This window comes from Solanum tuberosum, unplaced genomic scaffold (assembly GCF_000226075.1).
Source record: "Solanum tuberosum cultivar DM 1-3 516 R44 unplaced genomic scaffold, SolTub_3.0 scf00512, whole genome shotgun sequence".
NCBI classification, from domain to species: Eukaryota; Viridiplantae; Streptophyta; class Magnoliopsida; order Solanales; family Solanaceae; genus Solanum; species Solanum tuberosum.
Genome location: NW_006239475.1, coordinates 173,761 through 197,654, shown reverse-complemented (window position 1 = coordinate 197,654; position 23,894 = coordinate 173,761). Strand labels below are relative to the sequence as shown.

At 32.7% G+C, this 23,894-nt stretch overlaps 2 protein-coding genes across 4 annotated transcripts; one reads left to right on the top strand and one right to left on the bottom strand.

Annotated features, from left to right (window-relative positions):
* The first annotated feature begins 6,940 nt into the window (after positions 1-6,940).
* LOC102582374 (chaperone protein dnaJ 20, chloroplastic-like) lies at positions 6,941-9,663 on the top strand. Its single transcript, XM_006365408.2, has 2 exons — positions 6,941-7,467; positions 9,290-9,663. The coding sequence occupies exons 1-2, from the start codon at positions 7,018-7,020 to the stop codon at positions 9,425-9,427; spliced, it is 588 nt and encodes a 195-aa protein (XP_006365470.1). The 5' UTR covers positions 6,941-7,017; the 3' UTR covers positions 9,428-9,663.
* A 5,021-nt stretch (positions 9,664-14,684) lies between these two features.
* On the bottom strand, positions 14,685-23,568 carry LOC102581845 (myb-like protein X). Of its 3 annotated transcripts, none has more exons than XM_006365406.2 (4): positions 23,231-23,568; positions 22,380-22,919; positions 16,368-17,421; positions 14,685-16,091 (listed from the first exon to the last, which is right to left on the bottom strand). In XM_006365406.2, exons 2-4 carry the CDS (start codon positions 22,455-22,457, stop codon positions 15,232-15,234), a joined length of 1,992 nt encoding a protein of 663 aa, XP_006365468.1. In that variant the 5' UTR covers positions 22,458-22,919; positions 23,231-23,568; the 3' UTR covers positions 14,685-15,231. The 3 variants fall into 3 exon arrangements, with proteins under 3 accessions (XP_006365468.1, XP_006365469.1, XP_015159952.1); XM_006365407.2 differs by having other exon boundaries at positions 22,380-22,626; XM_015304466.1 differs by lacking the exon at positions 23,231-23,568 and having other exon boundaries at positions 22,380-23,217.
* Positions 23,569-23,894: the final 326 nt, after the last annotated feature.

The window sequence follows — 23,894 nt, the reverse complement described above, 5'->3', positions numbered from 1 at the left end:
AGTGGTTAGGGGATCCCGCGAACCGGCCGGTTCATCCGGGCCGGGACCGGGTCCGGCGAGCCGGTTCTCGGACCGATCGCGGGCCGGGGTGGGCCGACCCGGTCCCCCTGCCAGTCTTAGTGCTCGAGCACCCATTAATCTCGTATCGAATTATATATATTTATATAGAAAGAAGAATCGTATATATATTATTAGAGAGCACCCATAGGAACAATGACTTAATTGGCGTGGTGGTTTATTGTGGGTGCTCAAGGTATTTCATTCTTTGGAATCCTGTAGCTAAGGGAGCACCCACAACCTTGAAATCCTGAATCCGCCACTGATGCCAACTACCAACATTGAACAACTAAATATAAAATGAAAAGAATAACTACATAAAGTACCAATAGTCAAAAAGATCGGCCAACTAATTTCTGTTTCAACAAGAACAAAAAAAAGGCACGTAGGAACTTGAAAGTAAATGAAAAATTGCAAGATTCAAATTACCAAATGTTAGGTAATTTAAATTGCAAGAAAATTGTTAATAGGGAATGAACCACGAAGTCAATTAAGTGTTTAATTAACTTTAATGCTTAATTTATATAAGTAAGTTCTACACCTAATACAAATTGCTTTTGTGTTTTTTCAAATAAAATACAAGAGAAGACGTAAACACAAAGCATTCAAAATTTTGACTAACTAGCTAACTTTTATTAAAGAAAAAAATATTAAAAAATAAAGGAACTAATCTTACACTATTAATATATTGTTTATATACAGCAATATTAATATTTTTATTAGCTATTATCGTTCAACAACGAGGGCCGAGGGGGACTTTTTAAAATACAACAAAAGAAATCGACAAAATTTCATAGAAATTGCATTATGAGTAACGGAATCAAGATTTTCACTAAAAAAATATAACACATACAAAAAATTAATAATTTTAAACTTGTATGAATAATATAATTTTCTGTCTAGTGAGGTGACCCTTTCTGACCCTACTTGCAGCTGCAAGTAGGGATATATCTTGGTGGTTTGATGAAAAATCAATTTTAATTACTGAATCAGTTTGATTTTGTAAGGTCATCAAATATAAGTATTTTATTGAGTATTTGATTAAAATAGACTATCAATACGCATTTCAAGAAATAAAATGATCATGCAGATTTTACATCATTATTTAATATGACGATATATTATTTTGTAGTACTGGATTGCTTTAGAATATATTCCAAAATTGTCGCTACATTTGTCACGTTAAACAAATGAAAATGTGTATTTTATCTTTTATGGAGTACTATTTGATTTTATGAAGATTTTGCATCATTTTTAATATGAAGAAATATTTTATATTGACTTTAGAATATATTCCAAAATTCATATGTATTGGCAGTTGGCTACTACTTTAATAATTTGTCACGTTAAACAAATGAAAATGTGTACGTTCTGATAACATTTATTATTATTATTATTATTATTATTATTATTATTATTATTATTGTTATTATTATTATTATTATATTTATATTATTTTTTTATTAGAGTACTATTTTGATTTTATGATAATTTTGCATCAAATTTTAATATGACAAAATATTTTATATTCGATTTAGAATATATTCCAAAATTCATATGGACGTAACAAGGGTAAATCATACTGATAAATGGTAAATATTTATTCGCATGTGTCAATCGTTTATCTGAAATCAATAAATACATGATGTGTTAGAATATATATATTGCTCAATCATATCTAATTAATGTATCATTTAACCATAATAAATAATATTTATTTCGTGTAAGCAAAAAAATGTTTTAATAACCAATTGATATAAACTCGACTTGGGATTGATATTTATTAATAATTTGTTTAGCTAAATTTCTAAATCAATTTATTAAAATATTGTTTAAAAAAAAGTGATGTTAGTGAGAAGCATAAGCCGTTTTATAGGCTTGATTGGTTAATTAATCATACAGTATAAGACAATTTCAGTATTCAAATGTTTGTCATTCAATTCGACTTGTGATCGTAAATATATAGTATTATTTATTTTTTTATTGAGAAAAATATTGCATATCGATTAAACGAATCAAAAGAATTAATAAATTAAGGATATCAATATCATGGCGTTAAAATAAATGTCGAAAAAGTTAAGTTTTACTCGTACAAATCTCGAAACGTTAAATTAACATGGCTTTTGAGCAGCTGCAGAGCTATTCTCTCCATCTTAAAATATTTTAATCGTGTTTTTAATTTACATGCTTTTAAGAAAATATTAATTATTTTATCGTTAATGTTTTATAATATATATATTCATCGAATATTTACTTTATTATGTGTCATAACTGAGATATATAGTCTTCAAAAATAATTACTCTATTCATTTTTTACTGGACACACCTTTCAAGTAGTATATCCCTTTGAATATACTTAATTGAATATTTTGAAAAAATAAATCAAAAAATGAATAGTACTTAATAATAAAGATAAATATAAATAGATAAAATGGTAAGTTATTTTTTGACTTTTTAAACTGGATAAGTAAAAACAAACTTTTATTTAGATATACATGGCAAGTAGTAAAAATGAATGTGGGTGGGGGGTGGGGGTGGGTATTAAACGTAAATTGAGAAAAAAATAATTAATTTGTCTTGAACTTTTAAAATGACAAATATTTTGACATAAATATGTTTAATAAGAACGATAACTATTTCATAAGAACGATAAATATTTTGAAATAGAGGAAATATGAGGTTAATTGAATTGTGATTTTTGTAATCCAAATTGATAACCGAGCATAATTAGATTATTTTTTAATGACAATGACTTAGTATGGACTATATAGTATCCTAAATTTTTTAATAAAACGAGAGACTAATATAATGTTTTCTTTTCTTCCTAAATCGACAAGTATATTAAGATATCAAGGGAAAAGGTATGGATGGAATTAAAAAATTTGTGATTATTGTACAATTATGATATAAAATACTAAATGTGATTAGGTGAAATGAATCTATAAGTTATATAAAACTAATCATCATATCTTTGATTAGTTGAATTTTTCTTAATTAACAATTTTTTCAAGTTGTGAGGGGTCATTTGGCCGTTGGTTAGAAAAGTGAATTATTTATGTATTTAAATTAGCATAGTTAATATAATGTTTGATAGTGTTTTAGGCGCTAGCTACATATAAAATTTAACACACCAAATATATATATCATGTTCAGTTATTCGTGTTCGTTTATATATATATATATAGTTATGAGAAATCTTTATATTATTTTATGTAGGATAGCAGATGAAATAAATAATATATGAATAACTAAACTCTCCATAACTAATTTCCACGTTACTAATATATGTATAAATCTAATTAGTAACCAAAAGACGCTTGATTATCCACCTCACTGTCATAGCAATCCAAACGAGGGTGATTTCCTACATCTTATAGAAATAAATCTTATTTCTCAATTCTTTATATAATTAGAGTATTATTTAAAATGGATCTAGTAAAAAGGATCATTTAATATTTTATTTAAAATGACATTGTTATTATAAATAAAAGTAATGATTCTGAAGAAAATCATATAAGTATAGCGAAATATCATTAAAACGAATAGTTATTAACTTACTATAACAATTCGATAAATTCATAATCGCTATTTTTCGAATACGTACTAGTACCTACAAGGTAATGTAAATCGACATGTTCGTTGCGATGACCATGACTGAGACGACGTTGACTGAAAAAATATAAAATTAATCCATAATCTTTCTTATGAGATAAAAGATACCATATGCTATTTTTGTTAGTTAAATGAAATTTTCCATAACCAAATTGTATATTACGTATTGAAAGAAATTCATGTCATATTCTATCACAATTACGGTAATTGAAGTTTGGTATAAACTAAATAATCAATCTATACTTGCTTCGTACGAGCTACGTGCATGGGTGTTTAATTGTACTAAATCATATTAACGTATCATAATTAAGAGATTTAATGGAGTGAGAATATATATTAATTAATTATAATTAAGTGAATATATATCATATATGCATTTGTTTGCAACAATTTTTGAAGTGATAAAAAGTAAATTACAATTACAAATAAAATATGAAGAAACATAACTTTATTGATAAATATGTAGGTACAATTTTGTTCCTCCCTTGATTCTTACTCCATGATTCGAGGGTTGGCGTATTTCTCGAACTAGGATGATTTGGATTTCATCTCTTTATGAAAATTTCATTAATTTGTGTAATATTCGAGATGCCTCTTTAAGAGAATACAATACCCTTTATATAAGCATAAGCTATAGGATTTAGGGTTAGAGTAGCCTCCAAGAAATCTAACTGGAACCAAATATTTTTTTATAGAGTTCTAACTAGAATTGATTACATCTTGTAGAGACCCACAAATTTACAATGTCTATTGTATTTATTAATTGAGAAAATACATAAAATAAAAACCCTAACTTAGCCGGAGAACTTACTTTAACACTTCAACTTTACGGGTAATTCTTTACCCCTCTAATCTCATATCAAGTGACTTTAAATGCACCCAACTCACTGACATGACAAATGAAAAAAATGCAAGCGCGTTTGGTAAAAAATTAAAAAGGAAAAAGATAAGTGGGTCTCATTTTTTTTCTTTTCGGCCATCATTTTTCATTCTTCATCTTCCTCACATCCCACCATCCCACCCTTAGCTACTAGCAACCCCACACTTTCTTCTTCCTCACAACCCACCACCCCTGCCACCTTCAACCACCCTTGCACCACCCCATTCTTCTTACTCGAAACACCCCCCCTCACCCTCTCTTTGTCCTTCTTCAAAACTCCCCACCCCATTTTTCCTTCTTCGAACCCCACACCCCAACCCTCTTTCTCCTACTCCAAACAATTCCCCTCTTTCAACTGTCATCTTTCTCGTCTTTTCCTCCTTCATCGTTGAATCCCCACCATTTTTTTTTCTTTACTTCTGATCTTTCACTCATATTAATTTTCGATTTTAAGAAGAGGATCTTCTTTTTTTCAAGATATGAATCAAAATTGATATCACTAATTTTGAAAATTGAAAAGAGAAGATTGTTAGTGTTGAAAATTGTTGCTTCAAAATCACTATTTAAGGCAGTGTTTATATTAATGGTGGTGAACTTGAATTTTTTTTTAATGTAAAATTAATCCTATTTTTTCCTAATTTTTTTCTTTCTAAAATTGTTAAAATTGTTAATAAATAAAAAGAAATAAAAGAAGAACTAAAAAATCAAAATATAAATAAGTTTCAAGGTGGCACTGGCCGTGGCACTGATGTGTCGATGACATGGAGTGTGTGAGATGCACTTGCCACCGTGAGACTGATATTATAATCTTAAGATGATATTAAATTCATTTTAAATGAGATTAGGGGGGCAAATAATTACCCGTAAAATTAAAGGGTTAAAGTAAGTTATCCGGGTTTTTTTTATGTATTTTCTCTTATCAATTCAATGTAAACGCTAATGTTTGGTAATGTTTGACCATGCATGTATATATGCTTATATAGCACGTGCATTAGCCATTAGATATACTTTTTATAGTAAAATAGTTAGATATTTAAGAGAATAATTATATTTAAATTAGGTAGTTATCTACTTTCTATAGTAAAAAAGTTAGATATTTATCTTTTTTTTAGTAAAAAAGTTAGATATTTAAGAGAACAGTGATATTTAAATTAGATATTTATCTACTTTCTATAGTAAAAAAGTTAGATATTTATCTATTTTTTTAGTAAAAAAGTTAGATATTTAAGAGAACAATGATATTTAAATTAGATATTTATCTACTTTTTATAGTAAAAAAGTTAGATATTTATCTATTTTTCTAGTAAGAAAGTTAGATATTTAAGAGAATAATAATATTTAAATTAGATATTTATCTACTTTTTATAGTAAAAAAGTTAGATATTTATTTATTTATTTTTAGTAAGAAAGTTAGATATTTAAGAGAACAATAATATTTAAGTTAGATAAATATATAAAAAGGTGGAACTCATTGACTGAATTCCTAAGTTATATAAACGAAAAAAAAAAATCTTCAAAAAAATCTCTAGAAAATTGTTCCAAAAAAATTATCCTGGCCATACCAACTTAACTTTGAAATTGACAAGTCAAATTTGGTAGAACCCATTCAAATTTTATCATCGCAATGAAGATTCCATTTCACTCTTTATAATTATTTTTATATATATTTTCTATTCCAATTTCCTTAAAAAATATTGTGATGGGATAAAATGTATTACTCATTCTTAATTAGAAGTTTATAGTTTGAATTAAATGACTTTTTTGAATGCAAAATTTAAATTAATCAATAAGTAATTAATTTAAGATGTGTCAACATTTTATTACGTTCGATTGATCAAAATTTTTAAAAGGTACTTTTTCTTAAAAGTTTCTTAAAATGACATTTATAGTAAATGTATAATAAAAAAAAGTTACACAAATAATATTTCACCTGCCCCATACACCACCCGACCACGCACTTCTCATATTATTTATCTAAATTATGTTTAAATGTTTCTAGAATAATTTTTAGTTTACTTATCAAATTAAGTTCTTAAATGGTACTATATTCTTGTAATTTTTTCTATTTATTATTGAGATTAAGTGGGTTAAATTGGGTGGGCCAAGGCCCAATCCATTTGAGTCCAAAATAACTTGAGTGGATTAGGACCCAACCCAATTAAATTTCTATTTCAATCTATTTTAACATCTCAAATTTTAATCCAATCTATCCATTTAACATTCCTAATTATTAGTTATGATCTCATTTATTAACTCAATCAATTTTGAACCGTCCAATCTGACTCTCTTAGTTGCCACATATAATTAAACATCCTTTTCCTACTCCAAAATGACAATAATGTCCTTTTGTTTCTGCATTCTGTATCCAGATAATCTATATATATATATATTTACTTATGTGATCAAACCCAAAGAAAACACACTAAAAAAAAAGTTTAAGCCAAAATCTGCCATCAAAAGAGAGGAAGATGTGTTGCAACTCCCATGGCGTAATCCCTACAAGCGAACCTCGTTTTCCCCTATTCTCCACCCACCCACCAACAATTCCTCCAAATCGTCGTCTATTTTTTCTTAACTATCCTTCGAATTATGGAGTTTTGAGGACAAAATTCGTGTCATTCAAACCTAAATCGAACCTAAACGATGTCGTTTCATATACCGACACGGATAAGAGCTTTTACGATCTTCTGGGTATACCGGAAACTGGATCGTTGTTGGAAATCAAGCAAGCGTACAAGCAATTAGCAAGGAAGTATCACCCGGATGTTTCACCTCCGGATCGGGTTGAAGAGTATACACAGAGATTTATTAGAGTGCAGGAAGCTTATGAAACGTTATCGGATCCTGGAATGAGAGCTTTGTATGATAGAGATATGGCTAAAGGACTTCACTTTGGGTTCTCTGCTCGTTCACATGAGGTGTGTTTGCTTTTCTTTTTCAATTTGTGTCTTTCGTTAATTATTGAATGCATGAAAAATACCCCCAATTTGACTGCAGTTTTGCCTTTCTGCGCCTCTGTTATACTCTTCAATTCTAACTCTCTATGTTGCATGTTTACAACCATAAGATTAAAGGATATTTTGATATATTCTAGAGTAGCTATCTTTAGGCTAAAGTACAAAATTCGTATAAAACGCACTCTACTGTGTGCAATTGTAGAGAGTTTGATCTCAATTATTAGTTATTATCTTAAAAAGACACGTTCTTTGTTGAAAAACATTTGAAATGAAGAAGAAGAAAGTGACTTTCTGAAATAATAATTATTACTAGTTGAGTGATCATCTGAGAAATCAACTCCAGTTCCGGGGTTTCATTTATATTTTGGTCTGGTTAGTCATGATTCACCTATTGTATGCTGATGGGTGAAAAGGATTAAGGGTATTTGCACATAAAGGTCAATGAAAAAAGCCTTCTAATTGAAATAGGCATAGTAGAGTATGTAATTTTGAAGATCCATCCAGTGAGGACTTGCATATTGGTTTTATTTTATTTGTTCTAGTTTTGTTTCCCTTTATACCGGTAGTGTCCGAGCAGTTTGCATGCACCTCGACTAATCAACCGAGTATGTGCTACTCTCTCTTTTCACCGAGGTTTAGGCAGATGGGACTACTGGTGTGACCTCTACTGGAATTCATACCCGACACTTATCCACATCATAAAGGATTATATGCTGAAGATAAGAATTTGCCTACATGTTCCAAAGAAAGTAGAATCTTAGTATATTTGGCTAACTGTTGAGTTCAAAAGAGATATTATGTAAAGATTTGCGGAATATTTTCTGGAAAAGTAGTCACTTATCTTTAAATTGTCGGTATCTAGATGCCTGAGGCATGACAAGTCTTAAAATGATCGTGCTCGGAGTCAACTTAGGTGGGTTCCCCTTTTGGTCGGATGACTGCATAATATAACCAACAAAAAAAGACACTTTATTGAGGCATCTACTGATGTATTTACTGGGGTATGACAGAACTGCTGGCAATTAGGAATATATGGTTTAGTCATTTGGTCTTTCTCATATATACTTTGGTGTTCGATGGTGGTGTTCCCTTGCACTGTTGATACTTGTAATCTTTGGCGTTTCCACTGTTTTCTCTATTTGATGGACTAAATGAATGTTATCATGATAGATCTCATTGATCGAGTATGAGATAGTCCACTGTTTCTTGGAATAATTCAATTAGTGGAATCTTAAAGGGAAGTATGAAATACTTCATTTTTCCAATTCTTAGGACAAGAGGAGTGAATGAAACTTCTGTTTTCTGTTAATCTATCAAATATTAGAACTAACTTTTTTCATGTAAATGATGGTAACTGTTTTATAATTACTTCAATAATAACTAGAGTCACTTGAAGTATGGAACGTGGCCTTCCAGTCTTTGCCCTTTTTTTTTTTACTCCTTTCCTGAAACACAAAGCTACTTCGTGTGTAATCTTGGTTGGTTCCAAGAGACTTTAATATGCGATGTTCTTTTGCTTCGGATCCATGTTTAAATGATAACAAGTTGTTTGACCTTAGCATACTGCTTCTGCCACTGTATCCCACTTTCGATTCTCATTTATCTCATCAAATCTTGTCATTCTTATGTGATCATTTGAGCATAAGATTTTTCTTAGACAACCACTCTGTTCTTTTGACATTCATGTACTTGATTTTTCTCTGCTTGTACGCTCTATGACATGTTTTATGTTCTTGAATTCTTGGTATCCTCTTGCTAATTCGAGTTTTTTGCTATGCTTTAGGCGATGGAGGAGAAAGGTGAGTGGAAAAATCGTTGGCAGTCTCAGCTATCAGAGCTCAAGAGACGAAGAACGTACAAGGAATCCAGTAACAGTATGTCTTGGGGAGCACGGATGCGCAAGCAAAGGGACGATGCATAATCTGAATCGATAATAACTAATACATCTTATTTTATTTTGGATATACGTGAATGTTTTTAGTTTTCTGCTAGTACTAACCATATATGAATCACCTTATAGGCAGTGCATATTGTACATAAAGTATATGAATCAAGAATATCATTTCCAGTAGTACACTCTAGTTTCTGGTACCTTGTTACTTTCAGAAAAGACTGCTGTTTTATCGTATATTTAAGCAAGTTGGTGGCTTTCATTGATGTTGGCTATATATCCCAAGTTGTGTGGACTCTTCACTTTCGTTGCCATGCCCGTATTGGATTTTCCAAAATTACACTACTTTTGGAGAATTCAACGCATGTTGTCATTGTTGAAGAGTCCGAGCAACATAGTATATATGTCTATATCATTTGCCAGAAGAGAAAAATTATTTTTCTTCTGATTATGGTCAAAATTGGGTGAAATCACATGATGTTGTGAAAGGTCTGATGCCTTTTTTTGTTTTTGCCTCCACCATGCTGCTGTCTGTATACAATGTATGAATAGTGAATATGAGGTCTTTATGCACACTTTTACATTGTTATACACCTTATATATAATTACATACAATATATGCATACATTGTACAAATTGCTATAATAAAATAATCTCGAAACTAGCTAATATCTCAAATCAAACATGAAATAAAGTTGAGCTAAATTTTATTCCAAAATTATTATTTGATTTTTTCTTCAGTAGTGTTGATATGGACAAAACACATCAAAGAGAAAAAATTCAACTATCTTATAATTTTTCTATTTTCACCAATTTGTAACACCAAAAATGCAAAAAAGGAAGGCCTTTAAATAAAGGAGCCACTGCTTTGCCAAAAAAAATTGAGCCATAATAATTTAGAACATTGCTTGAGCAAAAGGTAATAATATCATTTCCCTATTTAAGGACGCGGCATAATGGTCAATGAAATAATCTAGAATCACGAGACTTTTCACTCAAAGTTGGCAAAAATTTCAAGTGACTTCTTCTTGTTTGTCCAAATCTTGATGTATAAAATTATCTGATATTTATACTGATGGAAGATAGCACGTGCCCACATAGAAAAAAAGGTACCAATAGAATATGTCAATTCTTGATCATTTTTAAATGCCTATATTGGTGAAAGATAACTGATATCTCGCGTTAAAAATAAAATAAAAAAGTTATACCAATAAAAGATGTCAATTCTTGAAGTCCATTCTTGGTCATTTTCATTATCATCTAGTATGACTCAGTCTAGTGTTTAGCTGATAGACATAGCATTTTTTCCCTTAAATAAAGACCACAATTACAAAATGTGGTGCTTGGGCTATTTGGTTTATAATATCTTCCTATTTTTAATTTTCCAAGAAAGAGACGCCCCACAATTTGCTTTTGAATTATTGATTTGTTCCCTAAAGAGAACCAAAATATATGTTGCTTTCTACAATTTGTCCTATGATATTTTTTTCTATTTGGATCAATTGAGTACTATACACTTGTTAAAATCTTGGTCTTATTTTTTCTAAAATATTATCAACCAATCTTTTTGGACCTTTTTTATTCTTAAATTTCATTGAAAGAATAAGAAACTTCAAGATTGTGATCTACACCTCTCATGTTATGAGGGACCTTTTGTGTCATTTGTCTAGAGTGAGGGCCACATGATAAGTGATTGTTAGCATAAAGAATTTCTACTTTCATAATTAAAAAAAATAAAAAAGAAAATAAAAGAAAAATCCTTTTAGGGTAGGGGGCCTAGTGAAAATTTTAAAGCTCGTATAATCAGGAGCAAAAATGACGAAACTTTGACAAGTGATTTATTAAGATTCTATTAGCCTTTTATTAGTATAAATAAGGAGAAAAAGATAATGAAATTTCTTTTTTTTGTATTGCTTTGTCGAAGATTCCTTACACTTTGTTCAAAAGATAATGAAATTTCGATAAGTAATTTAAAAGGAAATATCCTTTTGGCCAGAGAATTTGGTCAGAATAGTATATCTAGAAGGCCTCGAGAAATTCATAATTCATTAAATTTGTCTTTCAATTCATTTCTCATAAAACACAAGATTGATTCCTTTAAGCTTTTTATGAGCTCAATAAAAAATAAAAAATTATAAAGTGAAAGAAAAAGTCGTTTTTAACCTATTGAGCTACCATATACAACTTTTTTTTAAAAAAAAAAAAAACAAGAAATAGTATTCTATGAAACTTACATTTATTGAGTAGGAGATTAATCAATTAATATAAAAGAAATTGCGATCATAAGATCAACAATAATAACAATATATTCAGTATAGTCTCATAATTGGATTGTGAGAAGAATGAAGTGCACATAAATCTTATCATTATCTTTATGAAAATAAAAGGACAACTTTCAATAGATTCTCAATTCAAAAAACTCGTATTTCATAAATTTATAATCATAAAATTGATAAATTAAATAAAAATAGAAAAGAGTGAAATTATCTTGCAGTACAAATTTTAGAGTTTATTCTATTCCCTCTAGAAGCTTTGACTCCAAAAGTGATTTTTTCTTCACATATTCTTTTTATTGGTGCAATTTTCTTCTAGAAGCTTTTTAGACTTTTTGTTGTCCATATATATTGGACATAAATCATGAAAGTCCATAAAAATGGGCCACAACTCACAAGTCTCATTAGGATAGGTGATTTAAGGTTATGAATTTTCATGGTGTTAAAAAATATGATTGGTCTATTATGGAGTAATCATAGAGCATCTATAGTATATTACATTTTTTTAATAAATTTACTTTTGATAATCACTTCTTTTTTATATTAATTAGAATTTATAAAAAAAAATAAACGAATTTACCTTATGTATATCGACACTGACAGAGTTTATGTTTTCTATACTATCAAAATTAAATCAAGGGAAAAATGACAAATATTTCCCTGAACTATCGTAAATGGCATGCAGATACCCTCCGTCATACTTTTGGGACATTGGTTCCCCTGCCATCCAAAAACTAGAGCATATATGTCCTTCACTCTAACGGAAGACTAAATAGGGATACGTGGCACAATCTTATCCGTCAATCCGATATTTAATAAATGTCGGATCGGTGGATAAGATTATGACACACGTTTGTCCGTTAGTATAAAGGGTATATGTGCTCTAGTTTTTTGACGGTAGGGGCACCAATATCCCAAAAGTATGACAGAGGGTATCTGCATACCATTTACGATAGTTCGGAGATATATTTGTCATTTTTCCCTTAAATCAACCCACCAATAATATAAAAAAAAAAACATATATTTCCAAAGAAGTTCACGCAAAAATACTTAACTTCAATCATATTTGTCTACACTTCATCTTTATGAAACTTCAAATATTGTACATCTCTGAAGTTGTTCTAAAAATGATAGACTTGTAATTGTTTACGCACTACAGTTATGGCTTAACATGTGGTATGTGTAATCCGAGTTAATTACTTACAAGTTAAATAATCTAAATTATATAATTACACACAATTACAACCAAATTCAATGATGGCATCCATGGAAGTGTATTGAAAACCAATGATCAAGCTTTGAAATCTTCTAAAAAGCCTATGACAAGATCCAAAATAAATGAACTTCAAGACAACCAAATTAAGTTTCAATTTGAGATTAAACTTTTCTTGTGTTGGAACAAAGAGCCCAAGTCATGGAAAGATCTAATGTGTGGCCCAAATTGAAGTCCAAATGATAAATATTAGAGGCCAAAAACTCAACACTTAGAAATTTTGTGCCCAAAATCATAAGGTGAGAGGCAGGTTCCGAGGATGCTATCAGGTTCAGTCTCAAGGTTTAATCTAAAATTACTAGTCAGTCCAATTGCATGAGTGAAACGCAAAGTCAAGCCTTTTATGCTGCCCAAATTTGAAGCTTTTTCATGTCAAAGTCAAGAGTTTCAAGATATTTGCCTAAATTTGGTTTTGGCTTATAATCCTAATTTGTTAAGACTATGCTTATTGCTTTTGTAGGTAGTTTGGATTTATTTCTTTTTTCATTATTCATAAGGTAGTTGGTATTGTTTTCCAAGATTGTCTTGGATTGACTTCTTAATTATTTTTTTCCTATTGAAACCTTATTTGTGGAGATTTTTAGGCTAAATTTTGTGACCCCTTTGGCATTATATATAGGTGTGTTTATCTTTTTTATTTAGAAATTATTCAGATTATTAATAAACTTGAGAGGTTTTCTCTTTTTACATCTTTGTGTATGACAATTATTGATCCATCTTTGAGTTCGTTCCAACGTTATTTTCATTCTTTCTATTTTTCTTCAAAGTTTTTATTTTTCTTTATCAAGTTCCCTAAACGTGATTATTATTGTACATAAATTTCCAAATAATATCTAAACAAATCAATGTACTTTGCTATAGTATAGAGTGTGTTTGAAATGAAGGAAAACGTTTAGAAAATACGTGAGTTTCGTACTTGTATTTTTAGTATTTGTGCGATGAGATGAGAAATGGGAGTTTGGGGTAACAAGCAGAGGTGAATCCAGAATTTGAAGTCTTCTGGTGCATCAATATTATCTTAGCTCAAATATGAGCTCTAAGATAAAATAAAAATAAAAATAGTAAAATAGGGCTCTGGATTCAAACCATAGTCTCATGGTTGGTTCTCTTGGCTTGTACCATCTGGATTCAAATCATAGTCTCATGGTTGGTTCTCTAGGCTTGTACCAGCAACACAAAGGCACTCATTGCTCCTCATGAGTGCATTGTTAAATATATCCTAATTTATGTAAGTTTCTCAAGATAGATATACTTATACACATGATTTTTTTCAAAATTAACAGGTACACGTGCACCTCCACCTACAGAGGAGTTCGCCTCTAGTAACAAGGGATGGAATGGTCTAGAGGTGGGGTTTGGGGTCATTGAGAGTGAAGAGGAGACGAACTTGAAAAACCAATTATTGAACTAATTTTTCCTCCTACTAAAAGTCATTTTTCTCATTCGTAAATCATAAATATTATATCTTATTATAAAATAATGTCTTCCAATATATATTCACAAACCAAACATGAAAAAATTAGAAAACATTTTCCTCAAGGTCCAACACATCCATAATGTAGCAAAATGTTTCCTGTTGGACATTTGCAGAAAGGATAGAAAATCCATACATTCAAATTGAAACTTTTTATCAAGATTTGAAAAACTTGAAAATCAAGTGTTTCAAGAACCAATTTTTAATATTAAAAAGAGAATCCCTAAATAAAGGGCCTAATTCCAATGTACATAATTTTCGTCGCAATTAACTTGAAACATCATGTTATATCTCAGTAAATCAAATGAATGCAACTACTAATTTTTTTAAAACTTTTTGTTTGTCCTTTTAATCCCCTTCTATCTTACAACTATAGTAATACTATATGTTACAAATCAAAATTGTGGAGTTATAAAGACCACAAAAAGCTAGTTCTTTTGCACTCAATGTGAAAGAGCATCCCAAGCAATAAACTTGCACAAGCTTATGCATCTTCCTAGACACACTGTGTCCCGTCTCAATCCGATCCACCTGGGGGATGTAGCAAAATATATGACAATAAGTCACTCCTCGCCCCACCATCTAAGCTAGCTACTGCAAGGTACATCCGCGGTGATTGATAACTCTCGGAGACTTCTTTTTGGTTGGGAAGATACAGGAGCAGAACAATCAACCTATTGTTATTGGATGGGTCTTCCTCAAGAAGTTGAGTCAATTTCAGAACAAGCTGCCACCATCACAACCTTGCTCGGTGCAGCAACACTGAAAGAGTTTCGTCCTTGGGAATCATCATGTCAGATCATGTTAACAGCATTCAATAAGGTATAACATATGGCAGAGCACAAACATCAGCAGAGTCTATTTGCAAAGCTTCAGACCATACACAATGTTCCTTCTTGACTTCATCTAGACACATTTCGGTACTCTTGGGCAGAGTTCTTTTGCTTCCGGACAACCATTCCTGGTCATCAAATCCAGACCAATCGTCCATCTCAGGAACTGAGAGTATCTGGCTTAAATACTTGGAATCTGGATGAGGAGGTCTTTTAGATGCTTCTGCAATCTGATCAGCACCAGGAATAACAGAAGAAGCCCTTGCCTTAACACTGGACAATGGTTTTTTAGATGCTCCAGCAACCTGATCAGCACCAGGAATCACGGAAGAATCCTTTGCCTTAACACTGAACAATGGTTTTTTAGATGCTTCAGCAGTCGGATCAGCACCAGGAATCACGGAAGAATCCTTTGCCTTAGCACTGAATAATGGTTTTTTAGATGCTTCAGCAATCAAATCAGCACCAGGAATCACGGAAGAATCCTTTGCCTTAACACTGAACAATGGTTTTTTAGATGCTTCAGCAATCAAATCAGCACCAGGAATCACGGAAGAATCCTTTGCCCTAACACTGAATAATGGTTTTTTAGATGTTTCAGTAATCTGATCAGCACCAGGAATCATGGATGAAGCCGTTGCCTTAATACTGAACATGGGCTGACCTTCTATACTACCATTTACCTTGTGCTCCTTGTTTTCCACTTTTATATCAGAAGCAACTCCCTGTATAATAGAAGAAAACATGTCTGTTTTTGGGTGAGTGTCCAATTTCTTTCCATTCTGTGTTGGCTGCTGAGAGGATGAGGGCCGCAGCAATTTAGCAGGCCTGACTTCACTCTCTGTATAGCAGAACAGAAAAGAAGCAACACTAATCAGCCAAACCAATAGGTTAAATAGAGCTGAACACGCTTGTTTTAATTCAAGCAATTTGCATTAGAAGTACAGGATATATGGTGTCTACAAATTCCCTAACAGACTACTACTATGCCAAAATCACAAGAACTCTATCAAGGCAATCAGATACATAACTCGCATAGCTTTTGAGGGATCCACAGGGTATGAGGTACAGTCAATACAATGGAAAATAGTAGCTGTTAATAGTTTTTTAAACTCACCATGCAAGAAACCATTAGTTTCAACATTCTTTCTCTTTTTGACAATTCCCTCAGTGGCCGTACCAGCAGTGTTTTCCTTGGACACAAGTGGAGGTTTATTGTTACTAAGAACAACAAAATCATTCTTATTGTTGTCTTTTGATTTATCCTTCCGGCTTCTCTTGTGTTCATTTTTATCCTTCGACTTCTCTTCCTTTTTCTTCTCTTTTTCCTTGTCTTTCTGCTTTCCATGACTGTGCTTTTCCCTTTCTTTATCCTTGTTTTTTTCTCTTGGCTTGTCATCACGTCTTTCCTTAGGTTTCGGTGTTTCCTCTCTCTTCCCAACATTTTGTTCCACTGGTCGGGGAAATCCTTCAAAATTGTTCTTGGCCATTGTAGAATAACTGGGAGGTGTTGCATTAGCTCCAATTTTATGTTCACCCCTGAATGTTTCCGCATCCATCTTATTGTTATCAGATCCTCTCTCCTTGTTCTTTTCCCTGTCAACCAAATTTCCAAAAACTTTGATGCCCACTCTGTCTGACTTTTCATCTCTTTTCCACTCAACTGGAGATCTCTCTGCCAACTGACTTTGCGCACCCTTCTCTTCATCTCTGATCCTCCTGTCCAACTCCTGCACAAATTTTGGGTCCTCCGCCTCAACAACAGAGATGCTGGTCTTAAAGGGCTTCTCTCCATGGTGGACATGAAACTGATTTGGGAGTTTGGCTTTCTCTGAGCTAATGTGTCTTTCTTTATGTTCATCTCTCCCTTTCTCTGAGCTGATCTGTCTATCTTTATGTTCATCTCTCTCATGAAGTTTCCCTCCACTAGAAGCCCCAGGTGGAACAGCAACTCTTCCCTCCTCAGAGATGCTGCTTTTCTCTTTATCCTTATCCCTGTCCTTGTCCTTCTTTTTGTCCTTGTGTTTTTCCTTCTTGTCCCTGTGCTTATCCTTTTTCTCTTTCTTTTCTCTGTGTTTACCATCACTTCTGTCTCTATCCCTTTTTTCTTTACCTTCTCTCTTCTCCTTGTCTTTCTTTTCCTTTTTATGTTTTTTCTCCTTTCTTTTCTCCTACACAACATGAAAAGGAAACTGTTAGTTTATACCAAGCAGGTCGAGTACAAAAAAAAATTACAAGTAGCTCAAGTACAACTAATGCCAACATCCTTATGCTAGGAGAAAATCCAGAAAAAGAAATTACAAATCTAGCACTAACTTGTAAATAACTGATACAGTGGCAAAATTTGGAAACCAAATAAGGAACTCAAGTTCAGGTGGAAATCCTAGAACAATTTGAAGAAAACCCAAGAACATAAGTTTCCAATTGTTAAAGAGGAAGAAAATCAACAACCAGTTGAGAATCTAAACATTAACATCATACCAAACAAAATGAATGAGTAAACGCAATGTGAAATTAGTAAGTGAAAAGAAAATTGATAATTAGTAAGAAAAGAGAAACACTGAACAGAGGCATACAATCACATTGACTAAACCTGGCCCATATGTAAAGCTATAACAAATTGCAGAACGAGATGTCTGCAAAACAAACAATTTAAAAGGCGATCACATCTCTGCATGGCTCCAGCTTAATTAGCAGGACCCAAGAGCAATATAAAAATTTTGCATCTTAAATATGCACTTAGGCACATGATGGAAACATTCAAAAATCAGATGATTCCTAATCACTCTCCGTTTGAGAGTCTTCCATGAACAATAACAGTGTTTCAGCAACAAAATTATAACTACTACAATGCCTCAGTACCAACCAAGTTGGGGTCGGTTACAAAAGTGTCAATGCCAAAAAAAAAGCCTCACATTCACCTCAGAACACACAATCCACTACAACAACAACATACACCGTCTAATCCGACAAGTGCGCCTGGGGAGGGCAACGGGGATTACACTAGGTATGTTGTTGTAGTGGATTTTGTGTTCTAATGAACTTACAAACTAAACAGAGGTTGTACAACAGACCATTCATATACCTGATCAAAAGTGAGACACAAAACCAATATTTGTTAGATCCCTCAATAACAAGAAATCAACCACCTTACTTTGGACAAAGGAGGGACAAACAAGCAATTTCATGACAACACAAAAAGCAAGACAGTCCAACACTCCAACTTATCAAGAAGTAAATCTCACATTAGCACTTTTCTTGGGGCAATCTGAACAAAACCAATATGAAAGGAAACCCTCATAAGGACATCATGACCAAAGGTCGTCCTCCTCTTGGTATACAATACAAATGCTCCACTAACAAATAAATTAAAAATTAGCACTAAACTATATGTCCACATGCTTTACAAAATGATATGAGCGCAAATATAATCAAATGAAATAGCATAATGCAGCTGGTTCGTAAAAAGTTCTCGGCACTTCACATTTGCAAAGGACACTATCACCTCAGAAAACTTTCATGAAAGGTATTGCATCTCTATTATATAAAACTAGTCATTTTATGATGAATTCTCACAATACATAATACACCACGGAGACATGTTCATCTAGGCAGTAGGCTTGTATTACATAGGCATCTGGGTGTGGTGAAAATTGGGCAAGTGGTTCCATCACATCGTTGCCATATGAACCAAGGTTCCTAGGGCCTAGGGGTGTGGGCGAAGTAGTTAGTTCGGCCTCGATAAATTGCAAGATAAAGAATGGTTCCCACATCATGAATGGTAAGGGCAAAATAGCATGACGTGAACATATAAGAACAAACAAAATATTTAGCGTTGTGTGAAATGTCTTGGTAGTGAACTCATGAGCCATGCAATAAAATTTGGGAAATAATAATAGAGCATTGACTTAAGGGACTGTAAAAGTGAAGAGAATCAATTGGGATTTATGGGCCGAGTGTTGGCCAGTCAAGAACTCACACGTCCAGAAGATGAGAGTAGCGGAAATGAGAATGTTGAGATGGATATGTGGACATACTAGGAGAGATAGGATTTTTTTGAAACTGGTAACTTTATTAGAAGAGATAGGATTAGGAACAAAGATATTCAGGACAAGTTGGGAGTGGCCCCCTGTGGTGGACAAGATGAGGAAGGCAAAGTTGAGATTGTTCGGACATGTGAAGAGAAGATATATAAAGAAAGGAATTCATATAAAATATATAAATCTCATAAATATGCATGAAGGATAGTATGAAGGAGTCATCACTATTGTTAGAACAATTGTATAAAATATAAAGGAGTTCCTCATAACAGTGGGCTAGACCAGGATCAACATTGAAATCGTACTAGTTCATCCTAGTTATGGATGAGCTAACTAAGAATATACATGATAAGGTCTCATGGTGTATGATATTTGGTTTACGCTATAAAGAAGCAGTCCAGGGACCAAATGCTTTGACATAATTAGAAGATAGAATATATGTACTTCAAGTTTAGCCAATATCAAAAGAGTGAAGCTGAGGTGGGATTAATCGGGATGGAGATGCACAAATGCAAGCAATTCAAATGTATACGATTAATGTTTTAGGAGAATTGTATAGGACATAAAGATGTTACAATAGAACCAAACTACGATGGCTAAAAAGGAGAAGAGTAACCAGATTCAGTAACAAAAAAGTAACAACGAGTGGGTTCACTACCATGTTCAGCCAAGTGATTCTGCCACGAACAGTCTTAACAATCTGTTTCCACCAACTACAATAGAAATCTTACTTTTCAGATGTGTTGCTTTTAGTAATGAAAATACACAAACTACTAAATAAATTGAATTATTGCATGAACGACCACATGAATCGAGATTTGTACTAAACACAAATCACACATTCAAAGAGAGAAAAAATCTAGAATTCGTAAGTGTATAGTGCAGCTGTAGCGTGTAAGCTTCTAACCTGCCAAACGAAAGGCAAAAATTTATAATGTAGATTGTAATGCGAAAGTTCCGGTCCCTACGACCTGAAGGTTGAATAGAACACCCATCACCACAGCACTAGATAACTTCGTTCCATCAAGGGTGTTGAACGTTAAACATAAATCAAAGACCAACAAAATTTGACCTATATACATAGTGTAATTTCCAGCAAAGTGTGTTCAATTGAACACCCTTGTCAGATTGTAGCTCCGCCAAACAAATGTGTTATGCAATAAGAGAATGCCCTACATAAATGAAAACAAGTTCTGCAGAATGGTCGAAGACAAGCAATTACAATGTTATATAAGGGAGGATGTTCGGCCTTTAAGTTCCAACATATCCACAAGATGAGTGTCGCACAAAAGGTGAATGTTAACATGGATGTGTGACTATATATTGATTAAACAATGTTAGAAATTATCAGTTTTATTGAAGGTGCAAGTGGCACACAAAGGATAAAATGAGATGAGATTGCTTGAGATGGTTTAATATGTCTTACGTCAACTTTCAGAGTGAAACCTTGGTGTCTAAATGTATTGGGACAAGCTAGACCTAAAATTGTATGGAAGGAAGTTATTGGTAAAGATTTATAATCTCATGAAATCCATATTCCTATGGGGCTGACAAAATCAATATTAAAGCCAAATGAGGAAAAAACAAAAAGAAATGGAAAAAGAGGACAAAGTTGAAGAAATTTCTATGTCAAGCTACATATGAAACTATAAGATGAAGTGCTTGATAAGAATATCAAGAATTACTATAGAATGATCACTCCATGAACTCTTTTTTTAATAATCGGGGTGTCAGGACAGCATGCATACACTTGACCAATTCACGGGGCACTGCTACCTCCCACCAGCACGTAACTCAAACTAGTGTATTTTTTTTTTTAAAACAAGGGAAACCCTCAGCCGCTACCCTTTGGTTGCGCACAGGGTAAAACCCCCGCTCCTATGCAATAGCTCGCAAAATACCTTCAACCTAGTGTATTTTGCCTCTACTGGGATTTGAACCCAACCCACTTCATTGACGATTAGACCACATCCTTGGTGCAACTCACTGTGTGAACTCTAACCTTAGTAAATAGAGTCATCAGTCATACTACCTTAATTTAACCAGATTAGCCTTGTCTACACATTTATCTTCTTCCACAAATCTAGCAATTCGCCGATTCCCTAAAACTTGGACTTTAATGGACAACAACAACATAACCAGATGATTATTAATTGACACATGGCCCAAGTTAAGATTCAATATATCAAGATCATTCAACTGAAACCACATATATGAGAAAAGAGACTATACAAATAAGAAAATTATGTAATCGCGTGAAGTACGATGGAAGGAATCATCAGTTCCACATTAAGGATGACAAACATGGCAAGCATCCAGCACAAATTTCACCAACACGATTGAGTATAGCGCATCGATAGGAAGAAAATTAGCATACCATTCAATTGGATTCAATTAAGAAAAATGTTACCGGTCAACTCATACATGTTCTAGTAAACTTCAGATAACTAAAGATGTAATCTACTTACACAGTTCATCTTGAATTAAATACTAATTCGAACAAAACCAAAATCAGATCCCTTTATATTTCCTTTAAGCAACTTTATACTATTTTTCAGCCGTGCTTTTCTGTGTTGCTTGGACTCTTCAAAAAAATTATCAGGTGTGTGTTGGATCCTTCAAAAGTAGTGCATTTTCAGAGGATCCAACACGGGTACGGCATCGTTTTGGATCAACTTAGGTGCTTTTAGATAACTAAAGATGTCAGTAATCTACTTACACGGTACATCTTCAATTACATACTAATTTGAACAAAACCAAAATCAGATTCCATTATATTTCCTTTAATCAAATTTAATATTTTTCAGTAGTGCTTTTAGAATGTCCTCTTTCGATATATTAAGGCAATGTCTTTTAGAATGTTATCTCCCGATATATTAAGACAATCACATTAGTCGCTTCAGAAGCATCCATTCTTTAAACTTCGAAGCAATTAATTGCCATTAAGCATCATCGAAAATAAAGATTATTTGAATAGTCCACGTATCACAATCCACAGCCAATAGTCTCCAAATAATAAATGGGGTACTCAGTAGGAATTATAAGAACAACAGAACACATCCACACAATGATGATAAAATTAAACAAACCTCTTTTAATAAGTCCCCCTCCTCTGGTCTAAGCTTCTTTTCATATCCTGGTGGTGGAAACGGAAAACAGCGCGACATTGCACAGAATTGAACTCCGAGATAAAAATGCTCCGTTAATAAAACAATGAACTCCAATTAATTTCGCACAGCAGTGTTCCAGTAACGGAATGAACCAGCAATTATACTCCCGTCCATGCACCATATCCCCACATTCCTTTCCAGCTTCAGTTCGCTTTCATTTAATCCACTGTCAATCAATCAATCCAAAATCCTAGTAAATTAAACTTGCTATCCACTTCAAATTTTACAAACAAGATTCCAACACAGTAATTCCAAACTTCAGTCAAGGTAAACTTCCAACAATTCTAGAAGTATCTACAGTCCTCTTCCATTGCCTAAATCATTCTATTTTCCAGGGTTAAATCCCCTGTAAATATCCTCCCATTAACGGGCGATCTGCCTATGAATGGTCACTGAAAACTCTTCAAAACCCAGGCAATCAAACCAACACTTGGGAGTAAGCAATCCGATTGAGAAACCCTAGAAAATTCCACCAACACCAGCACAAAGAGCAATGTCTCAGTAAGCAAAAAGAGTACAAAAAACTCCAATTCCAACAAAAAGGTCCAAGAAAACCAAAAGGGTGTCGAAATTCAAAGGAATCAAAGTGAAAAATTCGAACTTTTCTTTGTTTTATCAAAAAAAAAAAGTGAATCCAGATAAAACGCAGAAATCCCAAACTACCCAAATGGCTAAATTTCAAGCTGAAATCAGAATCAATTGAAATCAGATTAAAACATTATTCCTAGTTCTTCTTCTTTTTAGTGAGTATATAGTATATATATATTTACCTTGTCCGCTCTACAAAAATGAAGAACATTGTAGGAAGGACAAGATCTCAAGACAATCGGCAATAACAACAAATATAATAATACACAACAACCATCTCACTGTGGTTGATAATCGATTTTGCAACTCAAGAATCTCGTTTTTGGTTTTTAGTAAAAAGGGTTTGAGAAAAAATGGGTTTTTTCTTCTCTTTGCTTGGTTTTTATGGGGTTCGGGAAATACACGCAAAATGGGGCAAAAGAGAGAGAGAAAAGGGTGAGGGCCTAAAGCCTCACATATATTGAGAGAGGAAAAAAAATGTTTTTGTACAAAGGGAGGATTTTAGAGAGAGAAGTGAGATCTCTCTCTCCATTAAGTTTTTCTTTGTCCTAAGTATTATGATAATGATAATTTGGTTCCGTTATTTCTTTCTTGATCTGTTTTGATATATTTTTTCTCGAATTGTGGTTTATCAGAAACATGATTTCTACCTCCTAAGATAAAGATGAATTACACATGTTTCACCTGAGGTTACAGGAAGTGTGTTATTGTCGTTTAACCTCGAAACAAAAAACAGAGGCTGGTTACAAAATCTGAAAAATAAATACTGATATATGTGGGCGCTCTTTGTACTTTGTAAGGTATGTATCTCAACTTCAATCTCTTTTTTGTTTGTGTACTATCAAA

Excerpts from the sequence above, each read along its gene's own strand:
- LOC102582374 (XM_006365408.2), top strand. The coding sequence starts at position 7,018 with ATGTGTTGCAACTCCCATGGCGTAATCCCTACAAGCGAACCTCGTTTT. Across the intron at positions 7,468-9,289 it reads TCTCTGCTCGTTCACATGAG|GCGATGGAGGAGAAAGGTGA; the intron begins GTGTGTTTGCTT and ends GCTATGCTTTAG.
- LOC102581845 (XM_006365406.2), bottom strand. The coding sequence starts at position 22,457 with ATGTCGCGCTGTTTTCCGTTTCCACCACCAGGATATGAAAAGAAGCTT. Across the intron at positions 17,422-22,379 it reads AGGGGGACTTATTAAAAGAG|GAGAAAAGAAAGGAGAAAAA; the intron begins GTTTGTTTAATT and ends CATGTTGTGTAG. Across the intron at positions 16,092-16,367 it reads AACTAATGGTTTCTTGCATG|AGAGTGAAGTCAGGCCTGCT; the intron begins GTGAGTTTAAAA and ends TCTGCTATACAG.